Source organism: Megascapheus bottae, chromosome 10 (assembly GCF_031878675.1).
Source record: "Megascapheus bottae isolate mThoBot1 chromosome 10, mThoBot2.hap1, whole genome shotgun sequence".
In the NCBI taxonomy this organism is placed as follows: domain Eukaryota; kingdom Metazoa; phylum Chordata; class Mammalia; order Rodentia; family Geomyidae; genus Megascapheus; species Megascapheus bottae.
The window spans coordinates 40,166,431-40,184,827 of NC_143518.1; the positions used below are offsets into that span (position 1 = coordinate 40,166,431).

General features: G+C 43.2%; 2 protein-coding genes and 1 pseudogene across 2 annotated transcripts; 1 reads left to right on the forward strand and 2 right to left on the reverse strand.

Annotated features, from left to right (window-relative positions):
* Positions 1 to 855: 855 nt before the first annotated feature.
* On the reverse strand, positions 856 to 2,658 carry LOC150058231 (uncharacterized). The gene is made up of 2 exons (XM_090339883.1): positions 2,582 to 2,658; positions 856 to 1,525 (listed from the first exon to the last, which is right to left on the reverse strand). The coding sequence occupies exon 2, from the start codon at positions 1,504 to 1,506 to the stop codon at positions 1,117 to 1,119; it is 390 nt and encodes a 129-aa protein (XP_090196009.1). The 5' UTR covers positions 1,507 to 1,525; positions 2,582 to 2,658; the 3' UTR covers positions 856 to 1,116.
* Positions 2,659 to 9,295: 6,637 nt separating this feature from the next.
* LOC150058232 (mediator of RNA polymerase II transcription subunit 28-like) lies at positions 9,296 to 10,788 on the forward strand (annotated as a pseudogene).
* A 6,573-nt stretch (positions 10,789 to 17,361) lies between these two features.
* Sprr4 (small proline rich protein 4) lies at positions 17,362 to 17,586 on the reverse strand. Its single transcript, XM_090339885.1, has one exon. It carries the CDS (start codon positions 17,584 to 17,586, stop codon positions 17,362 to 17,364), a length of 225 nt encoding a protein of 74 aa, XP_090196011.1.
* Positions 17,587 to 18,397: the final 811 nt, after the last annotated feature.

An 18,397-nucleotide genomic window follows, 5' to 3' on the forward strand; every position in this document is an offset into this window, starting at 1 on the left:
TCTTCATAGTAGGCACAGGGAAATCAATAAAGAAGACTGAGGAGATAAAAGTCTGTGAATGTGTGCTGTGTGACTTGAGGAATCTAAGCACATGGAAGTTGTGTGTGTATCAATGTCTGCCTGTCAGAACGTCCACCCCTGTGTGTGTGGGGTGCTTTGTGAGGAGTAAAGGGTGAGGAGGGAAGTGTGAATGCTTGTGTTGGCAATATCAAAGAGGGAAGATGAATAAACAACAAATAATCAAGTTGGAATATGCACAAGTACCTGCTGTTTGGATCAATTTTTTGCCAGTTGTGGGGCTTGAACTCAAGACCTGAGCACTGTCCTTGGACTTTTCTCAAGGCTAGAGCTCTACCACTTGAGCCACAGCACTACTTCCAGCTTTTTTCTGCATATGTGTTACCGAGGAATCGAACCCGGGCCTTCGTGCATGCTAGGCAAGCACTCTACCACTAGGCCAAACTCCCAGCCCCTGGATTAATTTTTTTAAAGAAGGAATCAACTGAACAGAATAAGGAAAATTTGGGGACAAGGACTTGGAGATGGAGATACCTTGAAGTGGGCATCATGCATCCTTGATGGTGTGTCAGTTGGGTGACAGCTGGGTCAATGGTATGCCAGCTTTAGCTGTGGATGCCTTGCACCTCCCCTGCCAGCCTCAAAGGGTCACATGCATCAGCCACATACACACATACACGTTCTCAGTGCCTAGGTCAGGAGCTTCTCACCAAAGAACCTCATGACCAATTTTACTGCACCAGTTCCTGCTTTGTGATAAGGGAGCAATGACGAGTGAAGCAGAAATGGACACATAACCAGGAGTGAAGTTAAAAGTGATTTAATGAAGCAGGACTGGGGAGATTCACTTGATTCCTTTTCAAATGAATCCTGGCTACGGGAAGACTAGCTCACTCAGTGAGACTTGCATTCGTATTTAGAGGCTCAGGAAATCACCAGAATGACTACCAGGGATATCACCTTAAGGGTTGCAAAGGGAAGAGGGATGATAACTTAGTGACAGCATGCCAATCTCAAGGTCAAAGGACCACATGGGACTCTGGGGAGGAAGGCTCAGCATGGGCGATTGGCTCTTCATGGGCGAGGCTGTGGAGCACATCACTTCTGCTTTGTCTTCTGCTGGCATGGTGCTGGGGTGACGGTTGAGGGGCAGGGCTCAGGTGCCTTGGGGTGGCAGGGCTCAGGAGCAACTGGCTGGCAGGGCTCAGGCACCTTTGGGTGGCAGGGCTCAGGTGCTTTGTGGTGGCAAGGCTCAGGTGCCTTGGGGTGGCAGGGCTCCGGCGCCTTGGGGTGGCAAGGCTCAGGAGCAACTGGCTGGCAAGGCTCAGGTGCCTTGGAAGGGCAGGGCTCAGGAACAACCGGGTGGCAGGGCTCTTTGGTTTTGGGGGCACATGGCTCCTGGGGTGGAGGTTGGCATGGCTGTTTCACCTGCTGCTGCTGAAGTTGAGGGGGTACAGTGCAGGGCTGTTTCTGCTGCTGGGAGCTCATGCTTCAACAGTGGCTTGTCCTAGAGACAGAAAATGAACTCAGTGATTACACGAAACAGGGAAGGAATCAAGTTCAATGCCAAATAGATTACAAAGGCAACCTATGCTGTAATCATTTCTAGGAAACTTCAAGAGCAAGAGCTTAAGAACATCCGTTGCATTCTGCTCCATTTCAATGGGGTTCTTTACCTGGCTTGCTTTCTCCCCAAGACATTCCTTGAAATGCTCCCCAGAAAGATGGATTCTGACAGAACTATTTGTCCATCTACTGAGATTTTGGGGAATTGACATCCCAGAAACAAACGTAGTCCATCTACTCTAGGTTACGTGGACTCTCTTAGCATATTTAACGCAACCCTATATTAATTCATCCCCCCTATGGTTTTGCTTCTGGCTTTGGCTCTAACAGTTCCTTCTAAAATGCATCTCTTTCCATCTCTGCTTGCAAAATACTACTCCATCATAGCTCACATTCAGAGGCTCTTCTTGAACAATGCTCCCCCAAACCACGCAGCCCTTCTCTGCTTTCGATCCTTAAAAAAACTGGTCTGTGCCTTATCTTTTATCTCTCTCTCTCTATGTACATATATAGAGATATAGATAGGAATTGTAGATAGGAATTCTCCCCCAGTTAGGTTACAAGTTTGGTAAGTTTCATATTGGCTTCACTTATCTAAATGTCAGGCACAGCACATTGTCCTGAATACAATAAAAGTACACTAGAGATTTACCTAATGAATGAAACTGTGTTTAGTATTACATCATCTTTGCTGAGAGTGCTCTGGAACTGAACCTAAGCCTTTCTGCTCCTATGAACTTCCTGTGGGCATTTGGATCCATTCCTTCCTGTCCCTGAATCCTTGGTTCCATGGTTGTTTCACCAAGGTGGCAGATTTAGTCATTTTTAAGTTCCTGTCATACCCAAATTGTGCTGCAAATTAAAACAATTAAAGCATTCCTGACTCTAATACCTTGCATCAACTTTTCTACACATATGTATCCTGCCCAGTTTCTACTAATACTAACATTATTTAATAATAACAAGAATTTCAGATTAGTTGCAATCAGAGACTCACCTAGTCCACAGAGAAGAACAGGCTGCCTGGTAGCTCGGGTCTGATGTGACGGCGAGGGCGAGCTTGGCTTTTATAAGATGAGCATCTCTAGGAAACAAACGTGCCCCGGCCACGATGTTTTCATTTCTCCCTGTCACACATGACTCACCCCACTCCCCTCCATCACCCTTTGACTCAGCTTTTGTGATGAAAACCACCCAGCTGATATAATGACAACCTGACCATGATGTCATCTGGGTCCTACTGCCACCTCCCCCTCAGACCCAGGTGGCAGGTTTGTGTTCTGGGAAGGGCTTAGCAACAGCTTCTGAGGGTTTAATGAGTTAGCCCTCGGGAGGTCTGAGTCCTCTGGTGGCCTTGATACCTGCTGGGCTTGCCACTGCCCTGATTGCTGCTTGTGTTTTGTGGAATAGAATACGCATTAGCCATGGACAGCAGGAGAGGGGAAGGGGAGAAGAGGAGCTGGGGTGGGCACTCGTCTCTGTAAAGGTGGATGCTAGAGCTGGAATTGACTGATTTTAAACTGCTTTGATCATCCGGAAAACACTCATGACCTCTGAATCCATTGCTCATTTCGCTCTTCTAACTCCACTGAAATACAAACATACAGAATTATTCACTTTTCACCCCAAGCCTCACCCTCATGACTGGCTGCTAATCTAGGTGAACCGGCTTCGTTTTTACCAACCACACCTTCGCCCCTCTGCTTTTGAAATGTGCGATGTCTAATCCTTCTTCTGGGATCATCTCTGCCTTTCTGTTCCGTCCAGTTGGCCGTGGCCCTTTCCTCCTTCCTAACTTTCCTTTATTCTGCCCTCCTCCTAAAAATCTAGAAGACTTATCAGTGGCTTTCACACCAATCCCATCCAGAGACCTCAATGTGGAACTCTTTGTCCTTCCTGCCTGCTTTGGCCTTAGCCCAACCTATAGATTCCTCCAAGCTGCAATATTTTCCTATCCTCTCAGACTCTCTACCCCTGGGTGGGGTGGGGGAAGGGGAGCTCTCAAGGGTCAGAATTGTGAGTGCTCAAACCAGCAATGTTCCCAAGATCAGTTGCTTCCTCTTTCTACAGCAAAAATGGATGAATGGACTGTGTGTGTAGGGGTGCTGAGAGCTCTTAATCCCCACTTCTGAAGGGCTGACTGGGGAGTTGAAGCCATGAGGTGTGCAACAGCTCACCCAACGGCAAACAAAGAAGCAAAGAAATGAAAAAACCCAAGAGCAAATTAACTCCAATTTTTCTTTGTTTTAAGTTCCCTTATACTCACATAGGAGTTAAGGCCGAGCACAAGAGATTACAAGGTTGAAAGTGGAGTTCAGGCTTCCTGGCCTGGTGCCAAGTCCTGAGTGCCAGGGAAGCTTTGGGTGAGCCAGTGGCTATGAGAAGACAGGAAGAGGAGTCCAGATTTGTAGAGCAGCCCTTAATTGTTGCTAGGATAAATCCTCTTAAGTAGGAATAAAGCTGCCTGATGGTTAAAGTGGCTCTAGGGATCAAAGGTATTTCTAGTTCAGCTAGAAGTAGAAGGGTATAGGGAATGTAAGGGACTCAGTTTGCCACAACAAGGATGGACTACGGCTGTCTTAGACCCATTACACATAGTGGCTGAGAGCAGCACTCTGTCGCACGAGACAGTCCTGGTCTATCCTGGAACCTGGGCTTCATCCTCAGACAGCTTCTAAGCTTGACAGGCATTATTAGATGCTCAGTGATGTGTTTCATGAAGAGCAAACAAACATGACCTTGGGAGCAAGGTTGGCTTTAAGAGGCACCGTTCAGGCCCTTAAGAGCTTGTAGGGCTAGAACATCAAATGGGGTCAGGGAAATATTACAGGGAGCTGGAGGAGGGCCCAAGATAGGAAGGAAAAGGCTAATGTTCTGAAATATCTGTCTCTGGTTCAGGAGACTTCCCTCTAGTGCGGAAAGTCTCAGAGTGGTATAATGCCATGGTCTAGGTTCTCTGACCACCTGCCTAGCTGTGCTTTCCTTGTATACATATTCTCTGGATTCTCCCAGACTTGGGGACTTCTCTCTTCTGGGAACCTAAGAACAGCAATTGTCCCAGCAATTTTCTCTTATCAACCTAATGTGAAACTGAGGTCATTGATTGAGAGCTACATTCCTAACATAATTTAGTAATGGGGATGACCTTTGAAAAATCCAAATTACCTTAAAACTCAGGTGTGGATGGCTCTTCTTTCTCTTCTCAGATTTTTCTCTTCCCAGTACACATACCTAAATGTTTATGGCACACCTGCTGGCTTCACAGCTGGCTTACCTCCAGTAAACTTGAGTCCAAGATCAGCCTCCCACTGTGTACAGATTGACATCCAAACATGGTACCTGGTGTAGAGTAGCTGCTTAGCAATTGATGAGTGTAGACTGAAGGACTGACTGACTGACTGATTGAATGAATGAATGGGTAAGGGAGGGTATGACATTATTTGTGAAGAGAGACACGGAGACTTCTTCGATAACTACTACGGAGAAGTCTTTTGTAAGAGAAACATCCCTTTGTGTTGGTTTCTTGGAATGAGCTGAGAGGAGATGAGAGGCCTCAGCATATGATACTTCAGTTATCCTCCTCTTCCTCCTTCTCAGAGACCTCAATTGCAGGAGCTAGGGGCAAACCCTCAGCTACCTCTAGTGGGATTCCCAGGCCCAGTGAAGGTTTCTTCTGGTTCCTCTGTCTGCTGGTGTCACCCAGCTTGCTCAGATTCTGAGCTATTCAAGTCTGACTCTGATGCTGTGCTACTTGTATTCTTTTCCTTGTTGGTACTTGCCGTGGGTGGACTCTCCTGCTGCCTTAATCGGTGCTTGCTTTACCCCAAGGTTGCTCTGGCTCCAGCTTCTAGAACTTATTTCTAGTCCTGACATATTCATTTCCTCCATTTTTGTATCTGAAGCCCACTTGGTGATTTATGAAGAATCTTTCTCCCCTTGACTTGTTTCTTCACCATCCAGAATGTGCTTAGCTATTGACTGAAGCCTCACAAGTGGCAAGGTACATAAAGAAAAGAAAAACTGCCCACACTTGACAGAGTATGGCTCCCAGATACTTAGTCCAGCAGCCCCATTTGGTACCGAGGACTCTGTTGCTTTCTACTTGTATTCCCAGCATCTGAATCCTCCATTGATTCAGAATGGTCCTTCTAGTCCCTCCCTCACCACTTACACTGGTGGCCTAGCCTGCTCAATGATCAAGCTTTATCAAAACCAGTTTAGATTACTCCCTTCTCTCTAGGCCTGGCACCAAAGTTCATTCACCATCCACACTCCATTTCCCATTGGAGTGTCGATTTAAAACACATTAATATGTAGAAACGAAGTCTTAAGAGATTGCATGGAGGAGCCAGAGGGCTCTGAGTGTTGGCTAGTCATTTCATGTCACGAAGTGTTTTCAAAAAATGTTTCTACAGTGGAGCTTTGACTTTAGTGACAGAATGTTCAACTTGAACAATACAAGCTTAGCAACAGTGTCCAGAAGCTGAGTTTAAGCCCCAGGATCAGCATATAACAAAACAAAACTAGTTTCCCTGGTCCCCCATCTGAGAAAGGGCAGGTATTTAGGTATTAAGCGCAAATGTGAAACTGTGTTTGCAAATCTGAGTGTGGGGAGGGAGGGAAAAGTCGGGGGGGGGGAGAGAGAGAGAGAGAGAGAGAGAGAGAGAGAGAGAGAGAGAGAGAGAGATTACCACTCTCTCTCCCTAAGAGTGATCTACTTTTTTATTTATTTAGTTATTTTTGTCGGTTGTGGGTCTTGAACTCTGAGCCTGGGCGTTGTCCCTGAGCTCTTCAGCTCAAGGCTACCTCTCTACCCCTTGAGCCACAGCACCACTTCCAAAACCTCCTCTTTTTCTCCCTCTTTATCATTCCATCCTTGAGGTGTTAGATAAATATTTAAAAATCTTTTTTTGTGTTACATGTTTCACGTAAGGGCAGGTAACCATCCTCAGTGGAACAACAGTCTTTCCTTATGTGATTGCGTTAGGTCGATTTATTTAATTCTTAGCTTTCAGGTCTTTGCTGTTTTCAAGATTATATTTTGAACCACAGGACAGTGACAATGACTTTTCAACCCCCACACAGGAGGCAGTTGAAATGATGGGTGATTGTGCCATGACTTGGGCATGCCACAGTTAAGGACACTGAGTAGAAAAATAACTCTCTGAGAGTTCATAAAGTTATGACCTGCCATGATACAGTCTCTTTCACCCTGATGGGTCCACTCACTACCCATGGGGCATTCTATGAACTGGAGGGCCTCTCTTAGATGAGATATTGTCTGGGTCCTGACCCTCTCCTACATCTGGTCTGACCAGTTGACCCATCGTTTATTTGAAATAGGAATTCTCTGGTGTGAATGAGTGAAAGATTCAGGGCCTCCACAGAACACTGGGCTCTGCTATGGTTCAGTGTGCCATGCTCTGCCTTCCTATCATGCATTGCCCCTTGGGTTGTGGGGCAAGGCCTTAACTAGAGCTTCTCGACAGACAATCTAAAACCTCATGAGACATGACTGCTGTGTGTGTAGTTGTTGGTCCCTTCTTTTGTTGGTGTAGTTGTGCCTGTTTGAAAACATAAAAATACTGGATTCTAATCCTGGTTCTGATTTTTGTTAGTTGTATGTGTGGTACTGGGAGAGAATCCTAATGAGGAAATCTACCACTGGCCTGGTTCCAATGCTCATAAAAGGAATGTAAAGAGCAGACCACAAATTCACTCTATAGATGTATAAGCTACAAGCACAAAGACTCAGTCACTTGCCAAGTTTACTGGCAAATAATGACAGAGCCAAGATGCAAATTCTGCACTGGCTTTGGTGAATCTTGGTTTATCTTACCTGTAACTTAGGAATGATAATATTTGCCCTCAGAGCTGTTATTAAATGATTATGAATGCAAAGTCACAACAGTGTGAATGGACAGTAGATATCAGGTGCATTTCTCCTTAGGGTCTGACTATAGCTATTATTAGAAACTCATCTCCAATGACTCAGAAAATCCCGTCATTTGCTTCAATTTAGAAGCAGTCAATCAGTCATTCATTTAACACATATTTGTGGGATGATGTTTAACTGTCAAACTTGAGAATCCAGATTTGTGAACTCTGGTTCAGAAATAAGGAATATTCAATGGGCTTCTGGGAGCCAGTTCCCATCAGGAGCAGTGTCTCCCATCAGCATAACCATTACCTATACTCTTACTGGAAACAGAACTACAATCTCTCCATCCACATAAAAGACAAATGGATAGGAGAAAGGTCTAAGGATCTATATTACTAAAATTTGCATCAAGTGGCTTCAATGGTCAGATGAGTTGGGATTCTAAAACGAATGGCTTTTCCACCTTGATGGCACTAGGTATCATCTGGGATCTCTAAGAATGTGTATACTGAGTGGAGTCAGGTAACTCGAAGGGATGGGTGAAGATGGATAGTGGGGGAGAATGACGGAAGAAGTGACAACGACCATGATGCGTTGTGCTCATTGATATAACTTTGCATAACTATTTTGTAAAAATATGTGCCTGTCTGAATGGCATTACAGAGTTTTAGTTCAGTGTATTTTTTTAAAAAAGAAATCCACAGATAAACTAAGGGTTGAAAATCACTGACCCAATAGAAATGGCAGCCTCTAGTACTCAACCCAATAGTACTACAATTCGTACAATTCGGTCATCTGAGCTGCTCCAGGTGGAAGGAAGTCTAGGTGGGTTCTAAGGTTCCTGGGAAGATAGCGCTGTTGATGCCACTGGATGCTGATGGATGTGGGTGTGTGTCCCGAGGCTATTTGGAGACTTGTGACACAAGTCCTGTGGAAGGAAGGCTAAGTGCTGCCACATGCTCGTGTGCCTCACTCGCCCTCCAGGAACTTTATCAAAAGACAGGTTGAGGCAGGTTTGACCCGGCTAGGACAAGAGCCAGTAGCTTGGGGCGAGGAAATGATCCTGAGTCACATTCTTGGCCACCATCATGTGCTTGGTATGGAGCCTTTCTGGTGGGTTAAAGATTCATACTTCTGAACTCAAGGAAGCTGCTCCAACAGCCAAAATTTGGACCTATGGAGTCTCAAGTTTCTCACAAAGAATTTGTAATATTTCTGCTGTGACAAAGGGAAATTGTTTCTTCTGCTTCTTAGATCCCATGATGGCGCCTACAAAATGTAATTGACAAAAGACGGATGAGCAAGAGAAACCCCAAAATTGTTTACTGATGTAGAAGAATAAAATTTCAACTTTACTGTTTACCAGACAATCGTTGTCACAAAATGGATTAAAGATTTAAATACAAGATCAGAAACTATGAAACTACTGGAAGAAAATGAAGAGCAAATGTTTTGGGGGATTTGACCTCAAAAATAACAGGCAAGAAAAATAGAAAAATGAGATGTTGTCAAACTATAAAGCTTCTACACAGCAAAAGGAGCAGTGAGTGAGTAAAGTGGAGATAACTTATAGAATGGGAGAAATGATTTTGCGATACTTCTGACAAGCGACTAACATCTAGAATTTACAAGAAGCCCAAACAACTCAATAGAATGAAAGTAACTAACTTGATTAAAAATGTGTAAAAAACTTAACTAGATGCCACTTGAAAAACCAATCATTAGTACACTATGAATCAAGCCATGATGAAATATTACTTCAAGCACCTTAAAATACATATCAAGAAGACAAAAGATGAAAAGTATCAATAAGAATGTAAAAAAGGACCTATGGCGGCTCCACTGGGAGGGATGTTCTCTGGACAGCCACCCGGACCCCGGCCACCCCCACCAGGCCTCCCGGGCCAGCCCTCGCTTCTTCAGGCAGCTCCGGGAGCTCCGAGAAGTTCTAACACAACATTGGTGGACGAATTGGAGTCCTCATTTGAGCCTTGCTACGGAGAAGAAAATTGGAAATATTTCGTCCCGTCTCCTTTTATGGCTGCAGTAACTGAGCCTCAGAGCAGAAGAAACTTCACCAAAGCCAGAACTTAGGCTTGCTTTGCCTCTCTCATGAGTCAGGACTATGTCAATGGAACCAATCAGGAAGAAATTCGAACTGGTGTTGATCAATGTACCCAGAAATTTCTAGACATTGCAAGACAGACTGAATGCTTTTTCTTATAAAAAAGATTGCAGCTGTCTGTCCAGAAACCAGAGCAAGTTATCAAAGAGGTACAAACTTCCTTTGTTCTTCCATGTGTAAGAAGATCAAGGCGGTCAGGATTTTGATTATGCTTTGATGGTTTACACCTTTTCCCGTGAGTACTGTAGCACTGCTGGTTGTCAGTGTTTATGACCCTGGGTAAGTAGAGAGCCAGGCAGTTGGGTTGGAAAGAAGAGCCTCAGGTAGAGCAGCAGGCAGAAGCAGGAGAACTTGCCTGGAAAAGCTTTCTTTAAAAAGGCTGAGAATGTCTGCTTAGTGGTAGAGTGCTCGCCTGACATGCATATAGCACTAAGGGTTCGATTCCTTGGTACCATATATACAGGAAAAGCCAGAAGTGACTCAAATCGCACGTAGAGTGCTAGCCTTGGGGAAAAGCTGCTCAGGGACAGTGCCTGAGCCCTGAGTTTAAGCCCCAGGAATAACCAAAAAAAAAAAAACCTCAAAACAAAACCAAAAAACACCTGGAGTCATTCACATAAGTGAAAGCTTATTCAGAGGAACTGGGTCCTGCTTTTGGACTTGATTTTGAGACAGTCTTGCCATGAAGCCCGGTGGGCCTTGGACTCAAAATGTAGCCTCGAAGGGCTGTGCAGTATGCTGCCACACTGCTCAAAAGTTCATTTGTCTTGACTGTCCTCACGTGTTGTTGAGTCGTATAACTTTGTTATTATTTAACAGAAGTTAAAAATGAAGACAATATTCGATAGATATCATTCAGTGGAAGAGTTGCTTTGGGTTCTCACACGTTGGACTCAAGCCCCATGGACCCTTGACTTTGCATTTGCTTTCTGCCCAGTGTCCCTAGTCAGTGAGGACCTGCGTTTGTTTGCTCTGGCTGATTCCATCACTGTTGTCTGTAGGATGTCTCAGAACTAAGGAATGAATTGCAGCGGAAGGATACGCTGGTGCAGAAGCACCTGACGAAGCTGAGGCACTGGCAGCAGGTGCTCGAGGACCTCAACCTGCAGCACAGGAAGCCCACTGACATCCCTCAGGGCTCCCTGGCTTACCTCGAGCAGGCGTCCGCCAGTACCCTGCTCCGCTGAAGCAGACCTAACAGCTCTGCCTAACGTCCCTCTTGTGGACACAGCATTTTAGAAGATGTCAGGTTTATGTTCCCATAGAATTTCCCCCATATTGTCATGAGCTATTCGAATCTGTCTCTGTCTCTGTCTCTGTCTGCCTCTCTCTTTCTCATGAGATTCTGGTTTGTAGCCCACTGGTCTTGAGTCTCACCCAGTACTAAGCTTTATTTCTTTGGTACTTTATAAAATGCTTATGATTTTGATAAGTAAAAAAAAGAATGTAAAAAAAGATGTAGGAAAGAGAATCCTAATATATTGTTTGTGGGAAAGTATTTCAGTGTAGCCTTTATGGAAAAATAGCCTAGTGCTTAATAAAAGAAACTAAAAAAATAGAACTACCATATGACCTAGCTAATCCCAATATAGGATTATGCTTCCATTGGACATAAAGCAAGTGAGTAAGGATAGTAAATGAAATGCCTGAATGCTTATGTTTATTATAACTCTTTCATGATATCTAGGATATAAAATTAACCTAACTGTTTATTCACAGATGAACAGATAAAGTATGATATATATATGTATGAAATACAATTCATCTATAAAAAAGAATGTAATTCTGTTATTTTTTGCATGGGTGGACTGGGAGGACAGTATTTTAAAAGAAATAAGCAAGAACAGGAAGTATAATATCATATGATATCATTCATGTGGAATCTAAAAAAATTAGTTTCATGGAAGCAGAGAATACGTAGACGGCCTTAGGTGGTCTCTTAGTGGTGAGGGAGAATAGGGAGGTATTGGGTAAACAGTATATGGTAAAATCAAATAGAATAAACATAGTAAATGTGTTGAAAACACGTAAATACAGAGACAAGAAGTGCATAGTTGATTTAGGGATAGGGAGAGTAGACTGGGAGAAGTGGAGAATGACTGATCATAGAGACAGAGAGTTTCTTTCTTTTTTTCTTAACTTTATTTTTGCCAGTCCTGGGCCTTGAACTCAGGGCCTGAGCACTGTCCTTGGTCTTTTTCTCAAGGCTAGAGCTCTACCACTTGAGCCTTAACACCATTTCTGGCTTTTTTTTCTATGTATATGGTACTGACAAATTGAACCTGGATCTTCGTGCATGCTAGGCGAGCATTCTACCACTAGGACAAGCTTCCGGCCTAGAGTTTCTTTTTTATGTGATGAAAATATTTAAGAATTGATGGTGGTAAGGGCTGTATAAGTCTGTGAGCATACCAAGAACCAAGAACCACGAGATTTTATGCCTTCAGTGAATGTGACACGTGAATTATATCCTAATAAAGCTGTTTATTATCCTAATAAAAGTAACAGAAAAAAATCTGGTAGAAAACAGAGGTCAGTTTAGTAAGGTTTGCTTGTAGCTTCATCTTGGTGCTGGTTCTCTACCCTTGATGATGAATGTTGATTTTATACTGCTTAGGAGAAGAGAAAGTTTATTCTGTCTCCCAAAGAGATATTTATTCTCTTCTTGTAGCACATGAGGAGAGGACAGACAACTCTTTCAATGTCTGTTAGCTCTTATTTGCATCGGGTTTTTGGTATCATTCTTGTGCCAAAGTGGCACATTTTGAAGTGGCAGATCTTCACTCCCCTGTTCGTCCTTAATAATTCAAAACAACTTCAGTTTATATGATCACCACTTCTGTTTTTTTTTCTTTCGGATCTTCTGGTTACCACTGTCTGAAATTGTTCATGGAATCTGACCTCATTTGTTTATGTATTTACTTTATTGGATTTTTTTTTCTTTTTGGGCTTATGCCCAAAACACTCATGCTTTGTTAGGAAAGCTCTAGTTCCACCTCCATGGGGCAGAGAAGGTGGGGTAAGGAACAGAACCCACAGAAATGCAAAAGCTTCAAGGAATTACAGTATCCACTTAGTTTTCGGGTAAGAAGAAGGCCTCCAAGCCACCTCTCATTTAATGGATAAAGAATGGAGATTGAAGAAGGGTCAGAATCAGAACGCAAATCTCTTTTCCATTCCAAAGCTTTCCCCAGCCTTGAAAACAGATAACACCCAGCAGCATAGATTTCTGAGTTTCGATAAAAGGATTTCCCTGTAGAGGAGTTTCCTTAGCTAAGGCTTTGGCAGTTTCCTGCCCTAACTGTAAGTGATGATGACATCAGTTATTTGGTGAACATGGAACTTTATAAGATTCTTCCTAGATATCGGCTCCAATTGTTGTAACAATGCTGCACATAGTTGTCATTAAGCCATTATTGTTTTTCTTGTGTGAGAAAACTGAGGGCAGGGATCTAAGTGAGTGGGTGCCATCACACAGCTTGGGGAATGGAGACCTTGGAATTCACCTCTGTTCCATTTGATTACAAATCTCCTGCCTCTTTGGCAAAAGGAGAACTGTCTGAACAGCTCCACTGCACATCTCATGGCCTAGTTAATTTGCCTCTAAGGGGATCCTGGTCTGAAGATGGCAGAGAATCTAACCCAGCCATGTTTGTAGCAGATGGATCAGGCAGGCAGGGCATTGTTTTGTTTCTGGGGTGGAGAAAACTTTCTGGGCAAGTGGAATGCTGAGGAGGGACTGAGGGAGGAGAGGGTAGTAAGCTGCAGTGAACACACTAGAGTGAGAAATATTTTGATTTCATTCATATGTTGTGACTTGGGTTGGAAGATATGGTGGGGGTGGGAAGTTGGTAAAGTCTGCTCTGCCCAGAAACAGTCGGGAAAGTCACTGAAATTATTCAGGGTCTCTTCCCTAGCAGTCTGCAAGCTTCACTCATTATCTCTTGTCTACTGAAAGCACTATTTTGTTGTATCTATCTATCTATCTATCTATCTATCTATCTAGTATTATATATGCTATATAATACATATACTACATATTATATGTGCTATACATATATGTACTATATATAATATATATGTAATATATATAATATATATATAATATATATAAATATTTATACTGTATGTGTAGAGACAGAAACTTTCTGTTTTAGTATTTATTGTGAGCATACCCAGAATCCACTGTGTTTTCTAAGGTTGCCACCCAGTACCTTCCACAGTGAAGAGTCCAGAATTGCATTCTTCCACACGTCTGGAGTCTACAAACTATTCCATGGTAAAAGGCTTTTTGGCTCATTTCTTGGTGCTTCTCTGCTCTGTGGGGCCTTTGGGACCCTCATTCTACAGATTTGGTCTAGATGTTCCATTTGCTGAACCTTTGCCACAGTATCTCATTGTACACAGAGGCAGTCCTTGCTTCTGGGCTTTAGAAAAGCCAGTGCCCGTGTCCTGGGAGATAGGCCAAGGAGAGCAGTGCACTTTGAGGACTCATAATTTAATAAGGGAAATTAAACACCTAGGGTAATTATAATAAAAGAGTATTATATGCTTATCTAAGATAATTAAAATTGTTTTCTAAATGTACAAAACACTATGAAAGCTTATGAGAAATGATCAATTATTTATTTATTTTGGTGGCATTAGGGTGTGAACTCAGGGCTTCATGCTTGACAGGCACTTGACCACTGGAGACCTTCAGCCATCTTATTTGTTATTCTTGAAATAGAGTCTCACACAGCTATTGACTGAGATGAGGTCCTGTAGTAAACTTTGTGCTGGTATTGGTCTTGAATTATGTTCCTCCCGAACTCTGCCTCCTAAGTAGCTAGGGTTGCAGGCATGAGGCACTAGAGCCAGCAACTTCTTGATTTTTCCTTAATGGGTTAGGTGAGGCTCTATGGAAATATTTGTGCCAAACATTTGGGGATTCCCTAAATAGCATAGTGGGGAATTGATTCAAGGTGTAAGTGATTTAGCTGAACCATAAAAAAAGGCATCAAAACTGAATTTGGAGAAAAGCCAATGTTAACTGGAGTTGTAGGATAGTAATGTAATGTGTTTTTTGAGTCTTATAGGAAAATTTTGGCACAGCCCAAAGGTTTCTATATAGGAATTAATGGGAGAGCTCTTTAGTTTCTTCCATTTTATTGTCAATGACATTGAAATAAACGATCACGCTGTGATCTGGCATCATTTTACTTCATGTGAAAGTAGGAATAAACAAATTACCCTCCCCCTTTTTACATAATTGGTGAGGTTTGGAAAGGTGGAATTACATGAAAGCAATGAGAGAAATAGGTCCTTACCTCTACCCAGACATAGGACGTTGTCTTTAGCCCATGGTGTGGGTGTCTGCTCTTCCCGCTGAATTACTAACTGAGATACAGGCACATTTACCTCTGTCCAGATAACTGATAATCCCCAAAACCTGTGGGAGGTCTCAGTAGGGTTTGTCTGAGTGATTTGAACATGATATTCGAAAATGACATGACACAGAAGCTGTCTAGGAAGAGAGCTGCTAAAAATAAACCTCTTTCTCCTTGAAAGGGAAGTCATTTGGGGATGCAGGAATCACAGTGCAGAAAGTCAGTCAAAAACTTCTCAGAACCAGGCATCAGTAGCTCACATATGTAATCCTAGCTACTCAGGAGGCTGAGATCTGAGGATTGAGGTTTGAAGCCAGCCTGGGCAAACCTCCCATGAGACTCTCGTCTCCAATAAACTACTTTAAAAAGCTGTATGTGGCACTGTGGCTTAAGTTGTAGAGCACTAGCCTTGAGCACAGGAGCTTAGGAACAGAGCCCAGGCCCTGAGTTTAAGCCCTATGACTGGCACACAAAACAACAACAACAGCAACAGAAACCAAACTTCCTAGAGGCATTCACTATTGGATGATGATGATGATGATGGTTTTACATTCTTGGTTAATACTTGTACATATTAAAGTTTTAGTAATTACTTCTTAGAATTTCATCCATGGAAAGTAGATTAAAAGGAAATGAAGAAGGTACTTAGTAACTCCTTTTTAGGCCATTGTGTTCAATGAGGAAGTACTTTATTGTTGGCTTTGCCAATGGTGACAGTTAAAAGCAGTGAGCAGGAGGCATGGCTACAGCACCTGCCTAGTAAACATAAAGCCCTGACTTTAAACTCCAGACCACAAATAAAAAACAGACAAATTTTTAAAAAATTGAATAAATTTCAGTGAACACATTTTCACAGGATAATTGAGCTGAGGGGACAAATATCTGGCTGTGTGCTTTAGTAACTCCTTGCTTCAGGATCTCTGAAGACTCATGTCTTTTTACACCAGGGAGGCTGCATGCCTCTTTCGAATACAGTCTCACGCATAGAGTTAGGGAGCACGAGACCGTACAAAATTGACACTTCTTTCACGAGCTATATAAAATCAGGCATAAAATCAGTCCTGTATACTTTGCACAAACTCTCTGACCATGCATCTCTCTGGGAAAATCCCTGTGATAAGGAGGCAACTGACTTCCAAAGAGTGTCCTGAGAGTCAGGGTAGATGTCTTAAGATGACTCTGAAAATGTAGCGTGGGTAGAGCAGAAAACTAAGCTCATACTAGAACTTACTAAATATCCATTGAGTGAACAAATGAGTGAGATGATGAATAAATGAATAAACAAATACATGAAAAATCATGTTTGTATAGACATTCTACAGCATTCAGGTCATGTATACATTTTGTCTATATTTTCAGAAAGATAGCATCTAATAGGGGAAAAAAATCAAAGTCACCAGAGGGGCTAGGTTGCTAGTAGTACAAACTTAAACTTGTATCTTCTTGATTTTTCTTAATTGGATTAGTAAATACATTTTTTATGTGTATGTGGGGGAGAGGCTGGTCTTGGGGTTTGAATTCAGGGTCCGAACCCTATCCTTAAGCTTCTTTGTGCTCAAAGTTAGTATTCTATCATCTGAGCCACAACTCCATTTCTGGTCTGTTTTGAGTCATTTATTGGAGGTAAGAGTTTGATGAACTGGACTTTCCTGATGGGCTGGCTTTAAACCTCGATTCTCAGATTTCAGCCTCCTGAATAGTTAGAATTACAGGCATGAGCCATGGGTCCCCAACTCACAAATCTCTTGAGAGACTCTTGTCAAGTAGTCCCTTGCACTTGTTCTCTCCATTATTTCATGAAAGACATGCCAGGAACTGACTTCTCCCCCATCAGTAGCTACCATAAATTAACTGTGTCCATAAAGGTGACAATTTGGACTTCAGGATCATTTACTTGCATACCCACTACCTGAAATATGAAATATGACCTCTGAGCCAGTGAATGGATCATAGCATGCTGCTGAGAGTTGAGAGGGTCAGTCTAGGAAGCAGACACATTTGTTTTAACATGAAACACAGATTTATTAGCAGGGGACATAGGAGAGAAACACAGACAGGATATAGTGGGGATAGGACCAAGACATGTCTTCTCAAGAGGATGGAGCTCACCAGAAGCCCAGATGCTTTTCTTGCTTTGGGATATAGATGGGTCTATAGCTTTGGCCAAGCTGGAGACTGGAGGGTATGATGTCCCCTTGGGATTGCATTAGGGCAGGATGTAGTAGGAGGTGTGGAGCGAGAAGGATTTATATGATGGATAGTTTGACGGGAACAATTCTTCCATTGGGATTGGGGAAGGAGCAGAGGGTGGGAAAATTTGGAAAGCTGGAGGGAAGAGGAACAAGAGCAAGACTCCATCTGGCAGCTTGGATGGTGGACATGCAGCAATCTCCAGCCTCTTCTTACTTCTGTTTACAATTCGGAGCTTGCTGGGCTGGGGCACACTTCCGCTGAGCTGTGCCCTTGGGTGGGCATTGCTTCTTGGCCTGAGAGGCACATGGATCCTTGGTTTTGGGTGCACACGTCTCTTGACATTTGGCAGGTGGTGGCTGACAGGGCTGTTTCACCTGTTGCTGCTGGGCCTGCTGGGGAGGGCATTGTTGGTGCTGGTGCTGCTGGGAAGACATTGCTCCAGGAACAGGTGAGCCTGAAGGAAAGCCATGTAGGGATACCATGAGGAGATTCCTATATCCTTCCTCTCACCTGGCACCTAAGGAGTCCGCCAAGGACGTGATGGGTGATACACACTCCTCAGGTGGATTCATGAGCTGATTCGTACCTACCCAAGGTGACCTTCCTCTTTCACCTCCTCCTTCTCTGCTGTTCTAATTTCCTATCTTTCTGCATCCTCCTATGGGCTCCTGACTTAACTGAATGCACAGTTCCTAGTCTTCCTAGGTAATAAGATGGGGTGCTGAGTTGAGGATTTAAAGGTAGCCTTTTTGTTAGGTAAACCCAGGATATCTGATCATCGTTTAAGGTGTTGACTAATGTGAACTGACTACCTTGATAATGCAGACAGAGTGAAAGGGTGCAAGGAAGGAAGGGAGTAAGGAAGATGATAGAATGGCAATGAGACTGGAGAAAGGGTTTACCAGGAACTCAGATACTTGGGTTTCTAATCCTAGTTCTACTCCAGAATGTTAAGGAGAGTCATTTAACATGGCTGCAGAATTAGAGGTTTCAGTCCTCCTTGGAGAACTGGGGACCATGGTGGGCAAAGAGACCCCTAGAGATAATGGACATTAGGAGGATATTTTACCAAAAGGTAAAGCCTGGTTCAAGGGAAAGAGCACCACCCAGTAGGCTCAGATATGGTTCTAGGTAAGCCTGCTGCTGATGTCTAGGCTCACTTGTGGATACTCTATATCGTCTCTGAACCTCTGTGTCTGTCATGGAAGATACGAGTCTGGAAATTTTCTAAGTTCTGGAAGTTCT